General features: G+C 45.2%; 1 protein-coding gene across 1 annotated transcript in view; it reads right to left on the bottom strand.

Annotated features, from left to right (window-relative positions):
- The window catches only part of LOC120064693 (plexin-A2-like), a 36987-nt gene that overhangs the window by 4328 nt on the left and 13767 nt on the right, over positions 1–18892 (bottom strand). The window contains exons 5-23 of the mRNA XM_039015314.1: positions 14148–14271; positions 13847–14000; positions 13562–13658; positions 10654–10768; positions 10284–10484; positions 9645–9741; positions 9109–9308; positions 8220–8371; positions 7253–7370; positions 6966–7102; positions 4939–5106; positions 4050–4143; positions 3652–3891; positions 3395–3538; positions 2465–2699; positions 2179–2321; positions 1756–2024; positions 368–434; positions 2–148 (exon numbers count right to left, since the gene is read on the bottom strand). Of these exons, the coding sequence (XP_038871242.1) occupies positions 2–148; positions 368–434; positions 1756–2024; positions 2179–2321; positions 2465–2699; positions 3395–3538; positions 3652–3891; positions 4050–4143; positions 4939–5106; positions 6966–7102; positions 7253–7370; positions 8220–8371; positions 9109–9308; positions 9645–9741; positions 10284–10484; positions 10654–10768; positions 13562–13658; positions 13847–14000; positions 14148–14271 (2902 nt within the window). The remainder of the gene's footprint in view (position 1; positions 149–367; positions 435–1755; positions 2025–2178; positions 2322–2464; positions 2700–3394; positions 3539–3651; positions 3892–4049; positions 4144–4938; positions 5107–6965; positions 7103–7252; positions 7371–8219; positions 8372–9108; positions 9309–9644; positions 9742–10283; positions 10485–10653; positions 10769–13561; positions 13659–13846; positions 14001–14147; positions 14272–18892) is intronic.

Below are 18892 nucleotides of genomic sequence, written 5' to 3' on the forward strand. Positions count from 1 at the left end.
CCAGGGTCTTGTAGTCAATCTGCTGGCGGATGAGTTTGTCTTCACTGAGGGAGTAGCGCGCCTCCCCGGTGATGCAGTCGATAGGTCCCTTCTCCATCTGCTGCTTGATGGCACAGTAGAGCATGAAGAGAGGCTCACCTGCACACTCCTTTGTCCAGGAAGGAAAGGAAGTGTGAGAGAGGAGAGGATTGAGAGAGGAAAGGAGAGGAGATGTACATTGTTCATAAAACACGTCCATATCACACACGTGTAATCCCAACGCACATAGAAATCCATCTGGTGTATAATCAATAACAATCATTCGAGGATTGTAGTGATATATCATGGTGACATCTGCAGTGATGAGGTTCCAAGTCATTGATATTACCTTAAGGAATTTGTGAAGTAGGAAGGCAAACCAATTAGTCAGCATCTTCTCTGCAACTGACTCGGTTCTGCAAGAAAGGAACAGACGGATACATTTTTAAGAGGGAGATGTCGGAACGTAGAGTGGTCTGACCATTTAGGTAGAGAGATTGCTTAAGAGGGACGGTAGACAACCCAGTGTTGTGTAAAAAACAACATGGTGAGTTAGTTTATGTAAAAGTAATATGCTGCTCTGCATGGTCTCAGAGGACTAACACCAGAACCTGAGTGCTGCTGCTATAGCATGGAACCTATTTGGGTCATGACATAATTGTGCAAAAGCTACTATCTGACCACTTTCTCTCCTTTCACTGTGTCAGCCGTGCTCATCCCATCATCAAACGCTGTATGGGCAAGATTGTGATTTATTATGTTTCAATAGATACACTAAAACATACTTGTATGTTCTATCTGATAAAACATTCAAAGATCTAACTATTAAATATGAACCTTTCGCCTCCCTTTAGAGGTAATACTACAGTATAGCTCCATTGCAGCTTCCTAACTTGCTCATCTCTTTCCTTCTCGAAAGATGGTGCCGGTAGACATGGCAGCTCTGCTTCTAGCTCCTGCTCAATGCTCATTCTCATACATATAGCTGGCTGTCACTTCTTTCCCATTGCCTGCATTCCATTATCTTTGGGATTGTTTTTGTGACTGCAGAATGTTTGGGCTAACAAGGTCAGCCTTGCTGGCTCCCATGTTAACACATCCTTATATTTAAAGAGTGTGTCTCAGATTGAGTGCCTCCTATGAAAGATTTAGCAGGCTTCTCCCAGTCCTGGGAAAACAATGTGCTGTGCAGAATAAAGTGAGGTGGAGGGGAGGAAATGTGAGCTACAGCTGAATGTTTCATGAGTGGCACATAGAGCATAAGTCAGACTGACAATGGCTGTCTACCCTCCCACTCTCTCTGTCTCTCTCTCTCTCTCAATTCAATTCAATGGCTTTATTGGCATAGAAAACATATGTTATCATTGCTAAAGCAAGTGAAATAAACAATACAAATGAACAGTAAACACTACAGAAGTTCCAAAAGAACAAAGACATTTCAAATGTCATATTATGTCTATATAACGTTTTGTAACGATGTGCAAATAGTGAAAGTACAAAAGGGAAAATAAATATACATACGGGTTGTATTTACAATGGGGTTTGTTCTTCACTGGTTGCCCTTTTCTTGTGGCAACAGGTCACATATCGCTGCTGTGATGGCACATTGTGGTCTCGTCTCTCTCTCTCTCTCTCTCTCTCTCTCTCTCTCTCTCTCACCCTCTCTCTCTCTCTGTTATTCTGTGTGATATGAGGTTTTCAGCATTCAGAAAAACAGGTAACAAGCGTTGTCTGTACCTGCGCAGCAGTAGTTTAGGGTGGTTCTTGCTCTCCAGGTTGCGCTCGATGAGGTCAGAGAGGAGGTGTTTGAGCACGTCTGTGGCGTACTCCAGGCGGCCCTGCAGCGCGGTCATGATGAGCGAGGCCACATAGCCGCGGTCACGCATGGAGAAGGAGCGCTGGAGTTCCAGAGTACGGATAAATGTCAGCAGGAACACTTTGTTATTCACCAGCTGGGCAAACTGCTTCAGAGCCTTCTCCACACCCTGCTGCCCGCTCCCAGACACCTACACACACACAGAGACACACACAGAACCCTCAGAGAGTAGAGGGATCTTGCATATGGGGTATATCATCTGATTCTACAAATAATGTACAGATACAGTAGATGGCAAGGGGTCAGGTGTTGCCAGGTGTGTAATGGTGGTAATGGTTGGTTACCTCCAGCTCCCTGAGTACAGGATGGTCATCGAAGCCAGGGAAGAGGACCCTCATGGTATAGGTGCGGTAGTCCAGGTGGGGGATCCCAGCCCTGTCCAGGTCACTGGTCAGCTCGTTGATGTCAGTCTGCAGCTCAGCGAAAGCTAGGCGCAATTACAGAGAGAGAGAGAGAGCATGATTGGAGGAATCTAGTCCATATTCAAGCTTTTTGTGAGTTATTAGCATTTTATTGTTCTCTTGTATGGGCAGTTGAGATTGTCTGATAACATGTGCTGGTCAGATTCACCTTCCTTGCACTCCAGAGCCACTCGCGACTCCAGGTTGTCCATCTGCATCTGCAGGCGTTTGAGAGTGAGGTCATTCTCGTGTGACTTGCGTCTGTAGGCCAATAGGACGATGAAGACGATGATGAGCAGCAGGCCTCCTCCAGCCGTGATGCTGAAGATGGCGGGGAGGGTGAGCAGGCTGTCTGAGCGGATGTGGACTGCACCAGGAGAGATGTGGAGACCACCAACCTGGACCTGTACATAGACAATAAACCATAAACACATGTGTACATAGACAATAAACCATAAACACACGTGTACATAGACAATAAACCATAAACACACGTGTACATAGACAATAAACCATAAACACACGTGTACATAGACAATAAACCATAAACACACGTGTACATAGACAATAAACCATAAACACACGTGTACATAGGCCCTCATGCAAAATGTAACACATAGGTAAACTATACTGATCAATAGTTTCCTTTTTATATGTTTGTTTGACTTAAAGTCCAAGTGCAGTCAAAATTCAGTTTTCCGGTGTTTTGTATCATATTGTATAGCAGCTAATGAAAAGAACAGTGTAAAAGTCTGAAATAATTTGATCAGTGTTATTTCCAACCAGTTGCTGGTTGAAAATACAATCTACTCAAGAACTTCTAATCAGCAGGTTTTGCATGGGTGGAGTTTTGGCTTGCTTGGTGACATCACCGAGTGGTAAATAAGTTAATAGACCAATAATATAGAGAGTTCCAAACCTGTCTACCATTAACAGCTAGTTTTCAGTTTTCCCCTCCCTATTCAGACCACTCACAGACTGTCTTATCAAAATTCTTCCTTAATTGTTACACAGAAATTATTTGATACAAAAACGGCTGCTTTGGGCCTTTAATAGTTTATCTAGAACTGGACACAGACAGTCTGACAGACAAACTGACCAGGACTTTGTGCCGGCCTGTGAGGTTGGGTGGCTCACAGAGGAGCTGTGTGTCAGAGACGGTGAGGGAGCAGGGTGTGTCCCCGATCAGCACAGTGTAGTTCAACCTGGCCCCTCCAGATGCCGAGGGCACCAGGTTACGCCCCTGCAACACAGAGAGGGAAACCCCACATCTGTCAGGTCAGTAGATAGAACTCATCTTATGACAGTAGTGCTACAGAGTTATGGGCTGCTTTAGGTTGGGCTGGGTGGTCCCACCTTGAGTATGATGGGGGAGCCAGGTTTCTGCTCTAGCACCCCAGACAAGCTGAGGGGCTCTAGGTAAGGGTTGGGGTAGTAGATGAAACTGGTGCTGTTGTAGGTGAGCAGGGCCTGCACGTTGTTGAAGACAAAACCAAACTCCTCCACGTGTTTCACTGACTCCTGCTCCGGTGTGTACTCTGCCTTCAGGGAGGGAGCAAAGCAGCTTATCGTGGTGGTGTTGAGCACCTTACACACCTGGGGAGAGATCCACGGACAGAGACAGACAAGCACAAAGAAATACTTGTCAACACTTTTGAAATGACAATTAGAATTGGCCACCATTTCTCAGGACAAGACAATATACAGGACAGGGGAAAGAGATACAGTAATATGTTATCAGTGGACAGACTCACGTTGACAGACTCGTGACCGGCATACTTGACCCTGACCCTCGGCTCCTGCACCACATCTAGGTTGGTCCCCGTCACCATCAGGGTAGTGTGTCCACTAGAAAACACAACACATACACCATTTACACCTCCATATTGGCCACTGAATAGGTGATCCGGGAGATAAATGGCAGTTTCCTCTTCCTGTCGTCATCAAAACCACCTGATTTGTATTGAATTGTACTTTTTTCAACATAAATGCATCTTTGTTACCAGGAAAACATTGAACTGTTCTGGCCAGTTAGAGCCAAGTGGAACGGTTCTGCCAGCTGGCTTCCTGTTTATTCATCTATCAGGTATCCAAGACGGGCATTTCCTGAATGCTACCTGATTGTGTTATATGTATTAACACAGACAAACTAACCGTGATATCACTAGGACTACATGTAGAGCTCAGAATAAAATGAGACCGACCTGAAGAGAAGAGAGAAACTAAATGGAAAAGTGGAACATCTGTCTAGTCAGCTTGAGATGGATCCAGTCATTCCCACACTTCAAAGGATACCTAAGCTTTGGTGGCCACATAGTGTGACTGCACACAGATGATGAGACGATGGGACTTTAATTATAAGTCTGTGAAATCCTCTGTCAGTTGACAGAGTAGAAAGCCACTAGCCACTCCACTGCACAACTTCTCCCTGGCTGGCTGCTTCTGTGTCCTCGAGTCACACCCCACACTGCACCAACTATCATGCATAATCTTTGACAGGAAGGCCAGCAGAGCAGGTTGCTGTGGTGCCTTGCATCTTCACTCACCTTATCCCTCAGTAATATACAGCTGAACCAAATAGGGGAAAAACATCAATAGTTTATTAAAATATCAGTTTATTCTTTACTGGGGGGGTTACTGTACCTAGTGATGCTCCACTCTGGCTCGATGCGCTGGACTGTGGGATCTTCAATGTACTCAAAGCTCAGGTTTCCTGGCACCATGGCCAGATCCACAATGAGGCTGACCTGCACCAGGCCAGCGCCCGTCACAGAGGGTGCCGAGAAACACACAATCTCCGACATGGTCCGTCTGGGAAAACCAACAGGGAATACCAACAAGGTTAAATTCCTTTGATTCTGTCTGTGCCTACTCTTTACTGCGTGGGAATCTTAACTCTACTACAGTGAGTTATGCACATTACCATGCAGGGCGAGCGAGCATTACTGTCTGCCTCTTCCTCAATAGAGACATGTTACAGAGGAAAAGTGGTAATTAGAGGATTTATAGCTAATGGTTCCTTTTCTTCACCCTACTGACTCTCACAACGAGGGCCTTTTTGATCTTTAAAGGTCCAATACTGTCTTTTTTTTCATTATCAAATAGCAACTCTTCTGGGTAACAATTAAGTACCTTCTGGGATTGTTTTAAATTAAAATGGTCAAAAATAAACAATTTCTCAATAAATCATTTCTTATTCATTTTCTTGGTCTACTAACTAAATTAATGCCTGGTGCTGTTACCAGACAGGCCAAAACTCCATCCCACCAATTTCAGGGAGTCTTTTCAAACAGCTCTTACACTAAAATAGCATTATCATAATTAATCCAGCCTCATAGTGTGGAAAGATACACTGTATATACAAAAGCATATATACAAAAGTATATATGCAAATGAGAGGATTCAGCTATTTCTGCCACACCCGTTGCTGACAAGTGTATAAAATCAAGCACATAGCCGTGCAATCTCCACAGACAAATATTGGCAGTAGAAGGGCCTTACTGAAGACTATGGCATCCTCTGACTTTCAATGTGGCACCGTCATAAGATGCCACCTGTCCAACAAATCAGTTTGTCAAATTTCCGCCCTGCTAGAGCTGCCCCGGTCAAATGTAAGTGCTGTTATTGTGAAGTGGAAACTTCTAGGAGCAACAACGGCTCAGCCGCGAAGTGGTAGGCCACACAAGCTCACAGAACGGAACCGCCGAGTGCTGAAGTGTGTAATGAGTAAAAAACGTCTGTCCTCGTTTGCAACACTCACTACCGAGTTCCAAACTGCTTCTGGAAACAACTTCAGCATTCGTCGGGAGCTTTATGAAATCGGTTTCCATGGCCGAGCAGCTGCACAGAAGCCTAAGGTCACCATGCAAAATGTCAAGTGTTGGTTGGAGTGGTGTAAAGCTCGTCGCCATTGGACTCTGGAGCAGTGGAAACGCGTTGAAACAGCTCAACAGATGAATCTGGGTTTGGCGGATGCCAGGAGAAAGCTACTTGCACCAATGCATAGTGCCAACTGTAAAGTTTGGTGGAGGAGGAATAATGGTCTGGGGCTGTTTTTTATGGTTCGGGCTAGGCCCCTTAGTTCCAGTGAAGGGAACTGTTAACGCTTCAGCATACAATTACATTCTAGATTATTCTAGATGATTCTGTGCTTGAGGTCCATACAGTGAGGTCCATACAGAAATGGTTTGTCGAGATCGGTGTGGAAAACTGGACTGGCCTGCACAGAGCCCTCAGCTCAAGCCCATCAAACACCTTTGGGATAAATTGGAATGCCGACTGCGAGCCAGGCCTAATCGCCCAACATCAGTGCCCGACCTCATTAATGCTCTTGTGGCTGAATGGAAGCAAGTCCCACAGCAATGTTCCAACATCTAGTGGAAAGCCTTCCCAGAAGAGTGGAGGCTGTTATAGCAGCAAAGGGGGGACCGACTCCATATTAATGCCCATGATTTTGGAATGAGATGTTCGACGAGCAGGTGTCCACATACCTTTGGTCATGTTGTGTATATAAAACCTAGGAAAATCACATATTTAACTGCACAGGACCTTTTAAAATAGGTCCCGAAAAAATAAGAGTTGGCACTTTCATCAAGTCCACACTTTTATATAAGGAACTTTGTAGGAACTTCCGTAGAGGGTTCTCTTTTGGCCTTCTCCTCTGCACTCACCTGTACAGCTCACAGGTCTGGTTTCCAAAGGTAACATTCACTCTGCTACCAGCACCCAGGTTCTCCCCCACGATGGTGACCTTAGTGCCACCAGACTCAGGCCCTCGGCCAGGGGTCAGTCCCACCAGGTTAGAGGTCTGGGAAAATAGTATTTTCTCAATATTAGACATGGCATGTTACTTTGTCAACTCTGTTGTCGATGACTCATATGATAGTGTATGAGAACAAACTGTTACAGAGCAATAATACTGTAGTAGAGAGATGTGTACTATGTATGCATATCATACCACAAAGGAGTAGAGCTGGGAGGACTGAGTTCGTAGTTCTGGTCTACATTCACCAACACACAGCTGGACTGGACCAGGTGCCCTTCCCTGAGACGTAGAGTCCATCTCACACACAATCCTGGAGAGAGAGAGAGAGAGAGAGAGAGAGAGAGAGAGAGAGAGAGAGAGACTTTGCTGTACACGTTTTTCAAGTGAACAGAAAGTGCTATTTTCTGTTGGTCTCTCCATTCAATGTGATTGTGGCTTTCAAAGTAGTGGTAGGTCAATATGGAAGGCCATCGTTCTTCCTAATGGAAAACCAATAGCACCAATAGAATAGCAATGTTAAACTACATCCCATCTCTACCACCCACCATTAACTCGGTCACCATGGCAACAGTGTGTTCTCCATAAATGTGTTAGCGTGTCCGGTCAATAAGATAAAGTACGCAATGAATAAGTCATTATAAAAACTGACCGACAGTAAAAATAATGGTTGTAATGCCATGCTTTAAAGCACTGTGTGGGGCCTAAATGAGTAGTCCCAGAAATGTCTTAGGGATTAACCTTTCACCCGACAATAACAGGACCCAATGAATCCTCTTCTCGCCTGTGCTATGTCGGGCGAGTTTTCCAATTTTCTGCTGGCATGTTTCTTTATACAAGGATATAAATAAGGTGCCCTCAGCCATGGACCAATTGAATGACATGGCTGTGAGAGAAACCCATGGCTAACAGATTGTCTCTGCACTCAGTGACATGCAGCGCATTTCAATTACAGCGGTGCCGTCAGCCTCACGAAGACACACAAAACAGCTCTGCTCTCTACTCCTCAGTACACTAAAGCAAGCCTGCTGCAAGCTGTTTATCTCTATCTCTATCATTGGTTGTATTCTTTGTGTGTGCGTGTGTGTGTGTGTTTGCGTGTAAGTGCCTGAGTGTGTGCATGCATGTGTGTCTGGGTGCTTCTGTGCGTGTTGGTTCTTACTGTTCTGCAGTGATGTAGCCCTCTTCCTGTGGAGTGCAATGTACCCCTGCCACCTCCACGTTCCCCAACAGTTCTGAGAAGGACAGGCCCAGGTTCATTCCCTGTATGGTGACCAGTGTTCCCCCCTCTGGAGGCCCTGCCACTGGGCTCACCTACAGGGAGGAGACAGTGGCATGGAGAAGTGTGAGACTTAGAACACTTCAGAACACTGTATATTAGTGTTTCAAAGTGAGAGGATAAAATAATAGGTAGAAAACATATCAATCAGAAATCATGCGGTTCAAATACAGCCTTTAAGTAATATTCCATGCGTAGGCCTTGTAGCAGCACTGCATCACTATGTACAAAGATAATTATTCAGAAGCTCTCCTTAAAATGGCTTGAACACACAAACACCCCTCAGGTCTGTAGTGCAGCTCTATCCCTGTTCCCAGCAGCAGGCAGTAGTAGCAGCCCGGGTCTGAATCAATTCCCTCCCAGACTGCCACTGAAACACTAATAATGTGACAGGGACTTCAAAGGCTCTTTGAAGTGGGAGCATTAGTTATATGTCTGTCTGACCCACTATGTCTCTCGTAATAAAGAAGGAGTTAGGGCCAAAAAGACTCACAAAATAGGCTGCATAGTGCATGGCTCATGGCTGCATTCATTTGGTTGCAGAGATAATGTTGACCTCTATATGGCACACGCTGTGTCTCGTATAGTCCTTCCTTAATTGTGTTCTACTGATTTGAAGGAGGATATGATGCTCATGTCTAAGGACCGATCCCAGTGTTTTTACTGGTTATTTCTGAGAAGGCCTCTTATTACTAAGGCCCTATGATGGATAATGATGAAGGTTAAAGTAGAGGTTTGCAGGAAAAGGTAAGGGTCTCACTGATTAACTAACCTCGGTGATGCGTGGGTTGGTACACCTGACATTCCTGGCGGACAGGTTGAGCCAGCGGCTGGCGTAGGGGCTGATGGGTGAGCAGTGCTGCTTCATGGTGCAACGGCCTTCTCCACTGCACCAGCCACACTGGAACTTCCTCTCGGCCCTCAGACACATGCCACAACTGTCCCGCTGGGCACCACACTTATACAGGTGCACTGTGGGATAGAGGAGGACCGCAGTTGAATTATATTCAGTGCTTGTATATTTCACAGTATTTAGATATTGAATGGCACTATTCTACAACCAAATACATAATGAAAGAGTTCTAACAGTCAGAAAACAAAATGTTAAACACAAAAGTTCACCCTTCACCATCACAGCACAAATGATTGGCCAGTACTTAATAATAACACAGTAGAGCGTGAGTGCCATGTGAACTTTGTCTGAAGGCAGAGGGGAAGCTTTGACATGGGCTAGACCCCATCCATCCCAACAGAGTGACTGTTTTCCACTCCTCAGCAATTGCAGGCAATGATGGATGTCACAGGCACCTTTAATCTTCTCGGGATTGTCGATGATGAAATTGCCGTTCCAAACGATAGAAAGTTCCACCGCCAGGTCACTGATCCTTACACCCTCATAGATGTACTGAGAGAGAGAGAGAGAGATGAGGCTTTTAACCACCTGTCATTTCTATGATCACTGTCTGCTCCTCTCCACTGGGACGTGCCCAGGACTCTGCGGGGACTAGAGAGGCTGTTCATTGGACGTGAGAGAGGAGAGTGAGGTATAGATACATTAAAATGTCATGTAGTCTGTGTAGCCCTGTCTGCCACTCTTCCTCACTCAACTATCTGAGAAGTTGGTCTCCACTGAAACTTGAGTCTCAAGGGAACCTATTATGTCCCTATTACAAGGTCCTAGATGTATGTTTGAATGACAGGGACATGTTAGGTTTCAGACATAATTTAGATGTCTGTTTTACTCCTTCCACTGCAGACAACCTACTTCTTATTTTATCAAGACACCGCATGACAGATCATTTCAGTGGGATGAGATCAGATTCAGATTACGCTCAGAGACTACCTCAGATGTAATTCACTAGACTAGAGATAATGGTCCTGGATAATGCACAGCCAGGTTGAGGCTGGTTCCGGCGGGAGTGTTAGAGAGGGTCACACAGTACATACCGAGCTGTTCTGACACTGCACGCTGGAGCTGTTAAAGCGCAGGGCAGTGACGCGGTGGTTGTTTCCCTGGACGTGGAGCACACACTCGTAACCCCGCTGGCCAGACTGGGGTTGGGGAAGGTTCCGGGCCCTCAAGGTGATGGGTCTCACCTCCCCTGCTGGGATCAGGATCTCTCCAGAGTGCAGCAGCTGGGGGCAGTCCTGTAGAACGTACGCCAGGAGTCAAAGGTCAGACATCAAAAAGCTTCTATCAAGGTCCATTCAATTATATAGATAGATTAAACACTGGTTAATGTAAACATGTGTTAATATGTATTATAGAGACAAAACTGTTCATCTGGTGTTTGTTAATCCATAGCCATGTAGCTACCTCTGAGGCATTGACCCGGCCCTCCTGAAAGGAGCAGCTGGAAGGGTTGTGAGTACACAGGTTGCGGTATTTACACCAGTGGCAGCGGAAGGTACTGTTCACACAGGACAGACACCTGCAGGGCAAAGACAGAAGGAGGGACAGATGGACACGTTACAGACATCATATGACCAACCAGCCAACAGACATCCAAATGCTTCCAGAGACTCTGTGGCCAAACACATTTCTAATGATCCATCCAAGATACAGTGCATGAAGAGAGCATAGTTAGTTTCCTCAACATTGTACCACTAACGCATAATGTTAATACAGCAGTGTATCAGAAAGGCCACGAGCAACAGTAAGTCAGTATGTTCTGTAACAGCTCTGTATTAATAGAACTGGCCTGCCAAGTCGTTTCAAACACAGGATAATTAATCACGGAGGCTGATGTGATGCTGCTGTGCTGTGTGAGGCGAAAAGGGAGGGGAGAGAAGGGGGAGGCTGGCATATTAATCACACTATAGACCAGAGAGGGTCGCTAGCTGCTAATGGACACCTCATTCTGATGAATTGGATGTGATGAGGCTTTGTACTGCATTTGTATTATTGTAATATGTTAAAGTTGAACTGACTGTACCTGCCAGAGAGCTACACTACATCACCAAAAGTATGTGGACACCTGCTCATCGAACATCTCATTCCAAAATCATGGCCATTAATATGGAGTTGGTCCCCCCTTTGGTGGTATAACAGCCTCCACTCTTCTGGGAAGGCTTTCCACTAGATGTTGGAACATTGCTGCAGGACTTGCTTCCATTCAGCTACAAGAGCATTAGTGAGGTCGGCACTGATGTTGGGCGAATAAGCCTGGCTCGCAGTCGGCGTTCCAATTAATCCCAAAGGTGTTCGATGGGGTTGAGGTCAGGGCTCTGTGCAGGGCAGCCAAGTTCTTCCACACTGATGTCGACAAACCATTTCTGTATGGACCTCCCTTTGTGCACGGGGGCATTGTCATGCTGAAACAGGAAAGGGCCTTCCCCAAACTGTTGCCACAAAGTTGGGAGCACAGAATCTTCTAGAATGTCAGTGTATGCTATAGTGTTAATATTTCCCTTCACTGGAACTAAGGCCCCTGCCTGAACAATAAAAAACAGCCCCAGACCATTATTCCTCCTTGCACTGTGCATTGAGGCAGGTATCATTCCCCTGGCGTCCGCCAAACCCAGATTAGTCCGTCGGACTGCCAGATGGTGAAGTGTGATTCATCACTCCTGAGAACGAGTTGCCACTGCTCCAGAGTCCAATGGTGGCGAGCTTTACACCGCTCCAGCCGACGCTTGACATTTTGCATGGTGATCTTAGGCTTCTGTGCAGCTACTCGGGCATGGAAACACATTTCATGAAGCTCCTGACGAACAGTTCTTGTACTGACGTTGCTTCCAGAGGAAGTTTGGAACTCGATAGTGAGTGTTGCAACCAAGGACAGATGCTTCTGCACTCAGTGGTTCCGTTCTGTGAGCTTGTGTGGCCTACTACTTCGCGGCTGAGCCGTTGTTGCTCCTAGATGTTTCCACTTCACATTAACAGCACTTACAGTTGATCGGGGCAGCTCGAAATTTGGCAGACTGACTTGTTGGAAAGGTAGCATCCTATGATGATACCACGTTGAAAGTCACTGAGCTCTTTATTAAGGCCATCCTACTGCCAATGTTTGTCTATGGAGATTGCATGGCTGTGTGCTCGATTTGATACACCTGTCAGCAACGGGTGTGGCTGAAATAGCCGAATCTACTCATTTGAAGGGATGTCCATATACTTTTGTATATACACTACTGTTCAAAAGTTTGGGGTCACTTAGAAATTGTAGCTGGAAACGGCTGATTTTTTATGGAATAACTATATAGGCGTACAGAGGCCCATTATCAGCAACCATCACTCCTGTGTTCCAATGGCACGTTGTGTTAGCTAATCCAAGATTGTCATTTTAAAAGGCTAATTGATCATTAGAAAACCCTTTTGCAATTATGTTAGCACAGCTGAAAACTGTTGTCCTGATTAAAGAAGCAATAAAACTGGCCTTCTTTCGACTAATTGAATATCTGGAGCATCAGCATTTGTTGGTTCGATTACAGGCTCAAAATGGCCAGAAACAAAGAACTTTCTTCTGAAACTCGTCAGTCTATTCTTGTTCTGAGAAATGAAGGCTATTCCATGCAAGAAATTGTCAAGAAACCGAAGATCTCGTACAATGATGTGTACTACTCCCTTCACAAAACAGCGCAAACTGGCTCTAACCAGAATAGAAAGAGCAGTGCGGGTACTATTTAATGAAGCTGCCAGGGGCCTCCCACTCATCTTTCTATTCTGGTTAGATCCAGTTTTTGTTCCACAAATAAGGTTCAAGAAAACTTAAAGCTGATTTACCTAACTCAGTAGAGACCAATGGACTTTCCAGAGTTAGCCATCCCTGAGACCGGGTGTGGTAACTAGTATGTCTAAAGTTTAGTAATGAAGTTAGGTACAGTGGGACTTTTTGTAAAATAGCTTAATAAATGAAAACGTAGCAATGTATGAACCTACATGACATCAAAGAGGGCCAACCAACTTTCTGGTAGAGAATGCAGTGATGAGTACTAAAATTGTCACCTGTAATAAAGCGCAGTGCGCTATGATAAACTGCATAATCTAGTTAATGATCCCTGATGTACACTGTTCCTCAGGGAACCATTCTAGAAACACTAAGTATAACCAAATAAGCTAACAATGCGGGGTTGACTGCCTAAGGTTGACCTAAATCTGAATTTAGAGGTTACCTACCTGCCTGTACTTAAGTGGGGTTGCGTACATCAATGTCCTTAATGAGGTTGTACTCTACTATCTATTGAATGGATCAGATCATGTGTGGGCCGGGGGGTGTTGTACTCACGTGTGATGCACGCTGCAGTTATAGAACTTGACCTCTGTACTGCCCAGCATTTGACCTGTCTCCTTAGAGTTCAAACGCAGCTCCACACTCAACCAATCTGATAGATGGGGGGGGGGGGGGGGTAAGGATACATCTGATTTTGAGTATATTTATGGATTTCCAGGTTTTTGGTTATACAGTGCTTAACTTTATTCAGGCTGTTGGTCCTCTGAAAAAGAGGTCACATCTGTATCACTGAGGAACACAGAGAAATAGGTTGTATACTGGAGCTATATCTTTTCTCACCTTGTCCTTCAGGTATGTGTGGGACCTCCTTGCCAGACGGGGACAGACACATGACTCTGTTGCCGTTGACATGACCCTCCATCTCCGCCTGCTCTCCAAAGGCACAGCTGATCCCAGCTGAGAGGTCTGGCACGTTGCTCACCTCCAACAGGAGCTATAGCAGAGGAGGAGAGGGATAGCTGGTTTGGAACTGTCTGGTCTGTCATGAAAAACTCAGGACCAAGTCACCACCATCAAACTCAGAACATGTAAGAATCAGTTTGATCAGAAGTAAAGAACGAACGGTTAAGATTTGACTCACGGGCACACTGTGTGCTGACACGGCGATGCTGTCTGGGTGAGCGATAATTTTCACACAACGTTCGATATCAGTGGCGAACCGGAAAGGCTCCTCTGCTCTCTGACACCGGTCTCTTCTTGCACACCTATGGATGGGAACCAGGACATTATTCAAGATGTTAAGGAACATCTAAACAACATTGCTGCAACATCAAAGCAATTAAGGTCAACTAAGGAAAGTGAGCCCATATCAGTGTGATTGGATTGTTCTGGATTGTTGTAAGATGTGATAAATTGGGTTTTATGTTGGGGTTATATAATCAGTCTCTTTAAACGAGACATTGTGATAGCTTGGGACGTGGAGATTTAGAAAATGCACACAAACACAAAACAAATGCATGTAAGACAATGAGAGGATCTCAAGGTTGCATCTCTCAGCGATCACGCTTCCTCTTGATGAGGATTTGACAATAGAGCGTGTCTCTCTTTTACATTTGTAATGCCCACTGCGGGATGAGACGGTGCTTAATGAACTCTCAGATGTTGTCGAGGGTGACATCTCATGAGAGCCTTCAAAGCGCACAGAGACCTCAACTGTAATTGCAAGACAATGAAGGCAGAATGGATGGTTGTTGTTCCTACCGTCTCCTTGATACAGCCTGTACCCACAGGGAGAATAGACACTAACTTCTTGGCCTCTCATTAATTGAAGTGCCTCTGGACAGCTATTTCATTCCAGACGCCCTTTCATTCCCTTTTATCTCATCTCCCCCTCCATGTCATGTCTGATAGAGCTGTTTGTTCTCCTGTCCTAGCCCCTTAGACATTAACACACCACACACACTTTTCTGTAGGTCACATGGGGCTTTACCTCCACATGCTTTGGATGGGCATATACAGTGATTGCATGTTGCATTTTCTAACTCCCTGTTTTACTCTTGAGAGACAAGTTGAGTATTTAATTCAGGCAATATTAGCTATATAGTGAATAGTAGCTCATGGAAGTAGCATGCATACAGGTATAATACTGGGACTTGGAGTGGAAACTGCACTAAAGTCAACAAATGACGAATAAAGTACCAGAACAAAAATATAAATGCAACATTTTACGGAGTTATAGTTCATAATAGGAAATCAGTCAATTGAAATAAATAAATGAGGGCCTAATCTATGGATTTCACATGTGTGGGATTACAGATACCTTAAAAAAATATATAAGGGCGTGGATCAGAAAACCATTCAGTATCTGGTGTGACCACAAAATGCCTCATGCAGCGCGACACATCTCCTTCGCATAGAGTTGATCAGGCTGTTGATTGTGGCCTGTGGAATGTTGTCCCACTCCTCTTCAATGGCCGTGGGAAGTTGATGGATATTAGCGGGAACTGGAACATGCTGTCGTACACATCAATCCAGAGCATGACAAACATGCTCAATGGGTGACATGTCTGATGAGTATGCAGGCCATGGAAGAACTGGGACATCTGTGAAGAGCACACTTCTACAGCGTGCCAGTGGCCATCGAAGGTGAGCTTTTGGCGACTGAAGTCGGTTATGATGCCGAACTGCAGTCAGGTCAAGACCCTGGTGAGGACGATGAGCACGCAGATGAGCTTCCCTGAGCTCATCAGCTTCTCTCAATCAATCCCTATCCCAGTCTGTTGTTCCCACTTGCTTCAAGAGGGCCACCATTGTTCCTGTTCCCAAGAAAGCTAAGGTAACTGAGCTAATTGACTATCGCCCCGTAGCACTCACTTCCGTCATCATGAAGTGCTTTGAGAGACTCGTCGAGGATCATATCACCTCCACCATACCTGACCCCCTAGACCGACTCCAATTTGCTTACCGCCCCAATAGGTCCACAGACGACGCAATCGCAATCACACTGCACACTGCCCTAACCCATCTGGACAAGAGGAATACCTATGTAAGAATGCTGTTCATCGATTACAGCTCAGCATTTAACACCATTGTACCCTCCAAACTAGTCATTAAGCTCAAGACCCTGGGTCTCGACCCCGCCCTGTGCAACAGGGTTCTGGACTTTCTGACGGGCCGCCCCCAGGTGGTGAGGGTAGGAAACAAGATCTCCACCCCGCTGATCCTCAACACTGGGGCCCCACAAGGGTGCGTTCTCAGCCCTCTCCTGTACTCCCTGTTCACGATGACTGTACTCCCTGTTCCATGACTGCATGGCCATGCACGCCTCCAACTCAATCATCAAGTTTGCAGACGGCACTACAGTGGTAGGCTTGATTACTAACAACGACGAGACGGCCTACATGGGAGGAGGTGAGGGCCCTTGGAGTGTGGTGTCAGGAAAATAACCTCACACTCAACATCAACAAAACAAAGGAGATGATTGTGGACTTCAGGAAACAGCAGAGGGAGCACCCCCCTATCCACATTGACGGGACAGTAGTGGAGAAGGTGGAAAGTTTTAAGTTCCTCGGCGTACACCTAAAACCCTCACAAACTTTTACAGATGCACAATTGAGAGCATCCTGTTGGGCTGTATCACCGCCTGGTACGGCAACTGCACGGCACTCAACCACAAGGCTCTCCAGAGGGTAGTGTGGTCTGCACAACGCATCACCGGGGGCAAACGACCTGCCCTCCAGGACACCTACAGCACCCGATGTCACCGAAAGGCCAAAAAGATCATCAAGGACAACAACCACCCAAGCCACTGCCTGTTCACACCGCTGTCATCCAGAAGGCAAGGTCAGTACAGGTGCATCAAAGCTGGGACCGAGAGACTGAAAAACAGCTTCTATCTCAAGGCCATCAGACTGTTAAACAGCCATCACTAACATTGAGTGGCTGCTGCCAACATGCTGACTCAAATCTCTAGCCACTTTAATAATAAAAATTGGATGTAATAAATGTATCACTAGTCACTTTAAACAATGCCACTTTATATAATGTTTACATACCCTACATTACTCATCTCATATGTATATACTGTACTCTATACCATCTACTGCAACTTACCTCTGCCGTTCGGCCATCGCTCATCCATATATTTATATGTACATATTCTTATTAATTCCTTTACACTTGTGTGTATAAGGTAGTTGTTGTGAAATTGTTAGATTACTTATTAGATATTACTGCACAGTCGGAACTAGAAGCACAAGCATTTCGCTACACTCGCATTAACATCTGCTAGCCATGTGTATGTGACCAATAAAATGTGATTGGATTTGATTTGACAGTTTCTGACAGTTTGTGCGGAAATTCTTCAGTTATGCAAACCGACAGTTTCATCAGCTGTCCGGGTGGCTGGTCTCAGACGATTCCACAGGTGAAGAAGCCAGATGTGGAGGTCCTGGGCTGGCATGGTTACACGTGGTCTGCGGATGTGAGGCAGGTTGGGCGTACTGTCAAAATCTCTAAAACGAAGTTGGAGGTGGCTTATGGTAGAGAAATGAACATTCAATTCTCTGGAAACAGCTCTGGTGGACATTCCTGCAGTCAGCATGCAAATTGCACGCTCCCTCAAAACTTGAGACATCTGTGGCATTGTGTTGTGTGACAAAACTGCACATTTTAGAGTGGCCTTTTATTGTCCCCAGCCCAAGGTGCACCTGTGTAATGATCATGCTGTTTAATCAGCTTCTTGATATGCCACACCTGGCAGGTGGAAAAATTATCTTGGCAAATGACAGGGATGCAAACAAATCTGTGCACAACATTTTTGAGAAATAAGATTTTTGTGCATGTGGACAATTTCTGGGTGTCACGTTCCTGACCTGTTTTCTGTGTTTTGGTATGTGTTTATTGGTCAGGGCGTGAGTTTGGGTGGGTAGTCTATGTTTTTTGTTTCTATGTTGGTTTTGGGTTGCCTGGTATGGCTCTCAATTAGAGGCAGGTGTTTGACGTTTCCTCTGATTGAGAGTCATATTAAGGTAGGTTGTTCTCACTGTTTGTTTGTGGGTGATTGTCGCTGTGTCTGTGTTTATTGCACCACACGGTACTGTCTCGTTCGTTCCTGTTCATGCGTGCTTCGTTATATGTAGTTTGCATGTTCAGGTCAGTCTACGTTGTTTGTTTGTTATTTTGTAAATATTCAAGTATAGTTCGTGTCAGTGTTCGTCGTGTCTAATAAAGCATTATGTATTCATCACCCGCTGCGCCTTGGTCTACTCTCTCACCGAAAGACGACCGTTACACTGGGATCTTTTATTTTAGCTCATGACACATGGGACCAAGATTTTACATGTTGCATTTATATTTTTGTTCTGTATAATTAGGATAAATCCATTCTGTGTTTTGCTAGTCAAGTAGGATGATAAGAGTGCACTCCAAGAGCTGCAATTTAGATAATGATGATCGTAGAGATTGCTGAAATGCAAATGCCATATAATACTGCATATTAAATCCTTTCTGAGGTCTGTTTCTGTAAATGTTCAGAAACACTGCCTGGGTTTTAATCTTCTGAATCCCTTCTGGTCTGTCCTGTTCTATTACGTAAGCTAACATGCCGGTCAGACAATTAAGATGTAAGCCCAGTCTCTCAAAGACCAAAATGTTATAGAGTCTGCAGCAGCCCAGTGTGTTACCCTGTCTACTCCCTGTAATCCTTCTGTACTCTGTCCCCATTGTCTCATTCTGTCCCCCCATACCAGCAGTGACAGTTTGTCTGTCTGTATCTGTGTGCTCAATAGCATCATTTTCTATTCAAGGGATTCTATAAACTCTTACTCCTTTTTTCCATCTAAATTCCAGCTGTTGGTAAGTTATGTGATTGGTGTGTTAAACCAT

The sequence above is a fragment of the Salvelinus namaycush genome, chromosome 20 (genome assembly GCF_016432855.1).
Source record: "Salvelinus namaycush isolate Seneca chromosome 20, SaNama_1.0, whole genome shotgun sequence".
In the NCBI taxonomy this organism is placed as follows: domain Eukaryota; kingdom Metazoa; phylum Chordata; class Actinopteri; order Salmoniformes; family Salmonidae; genus Salvelinus; species Salvelinus namaycush.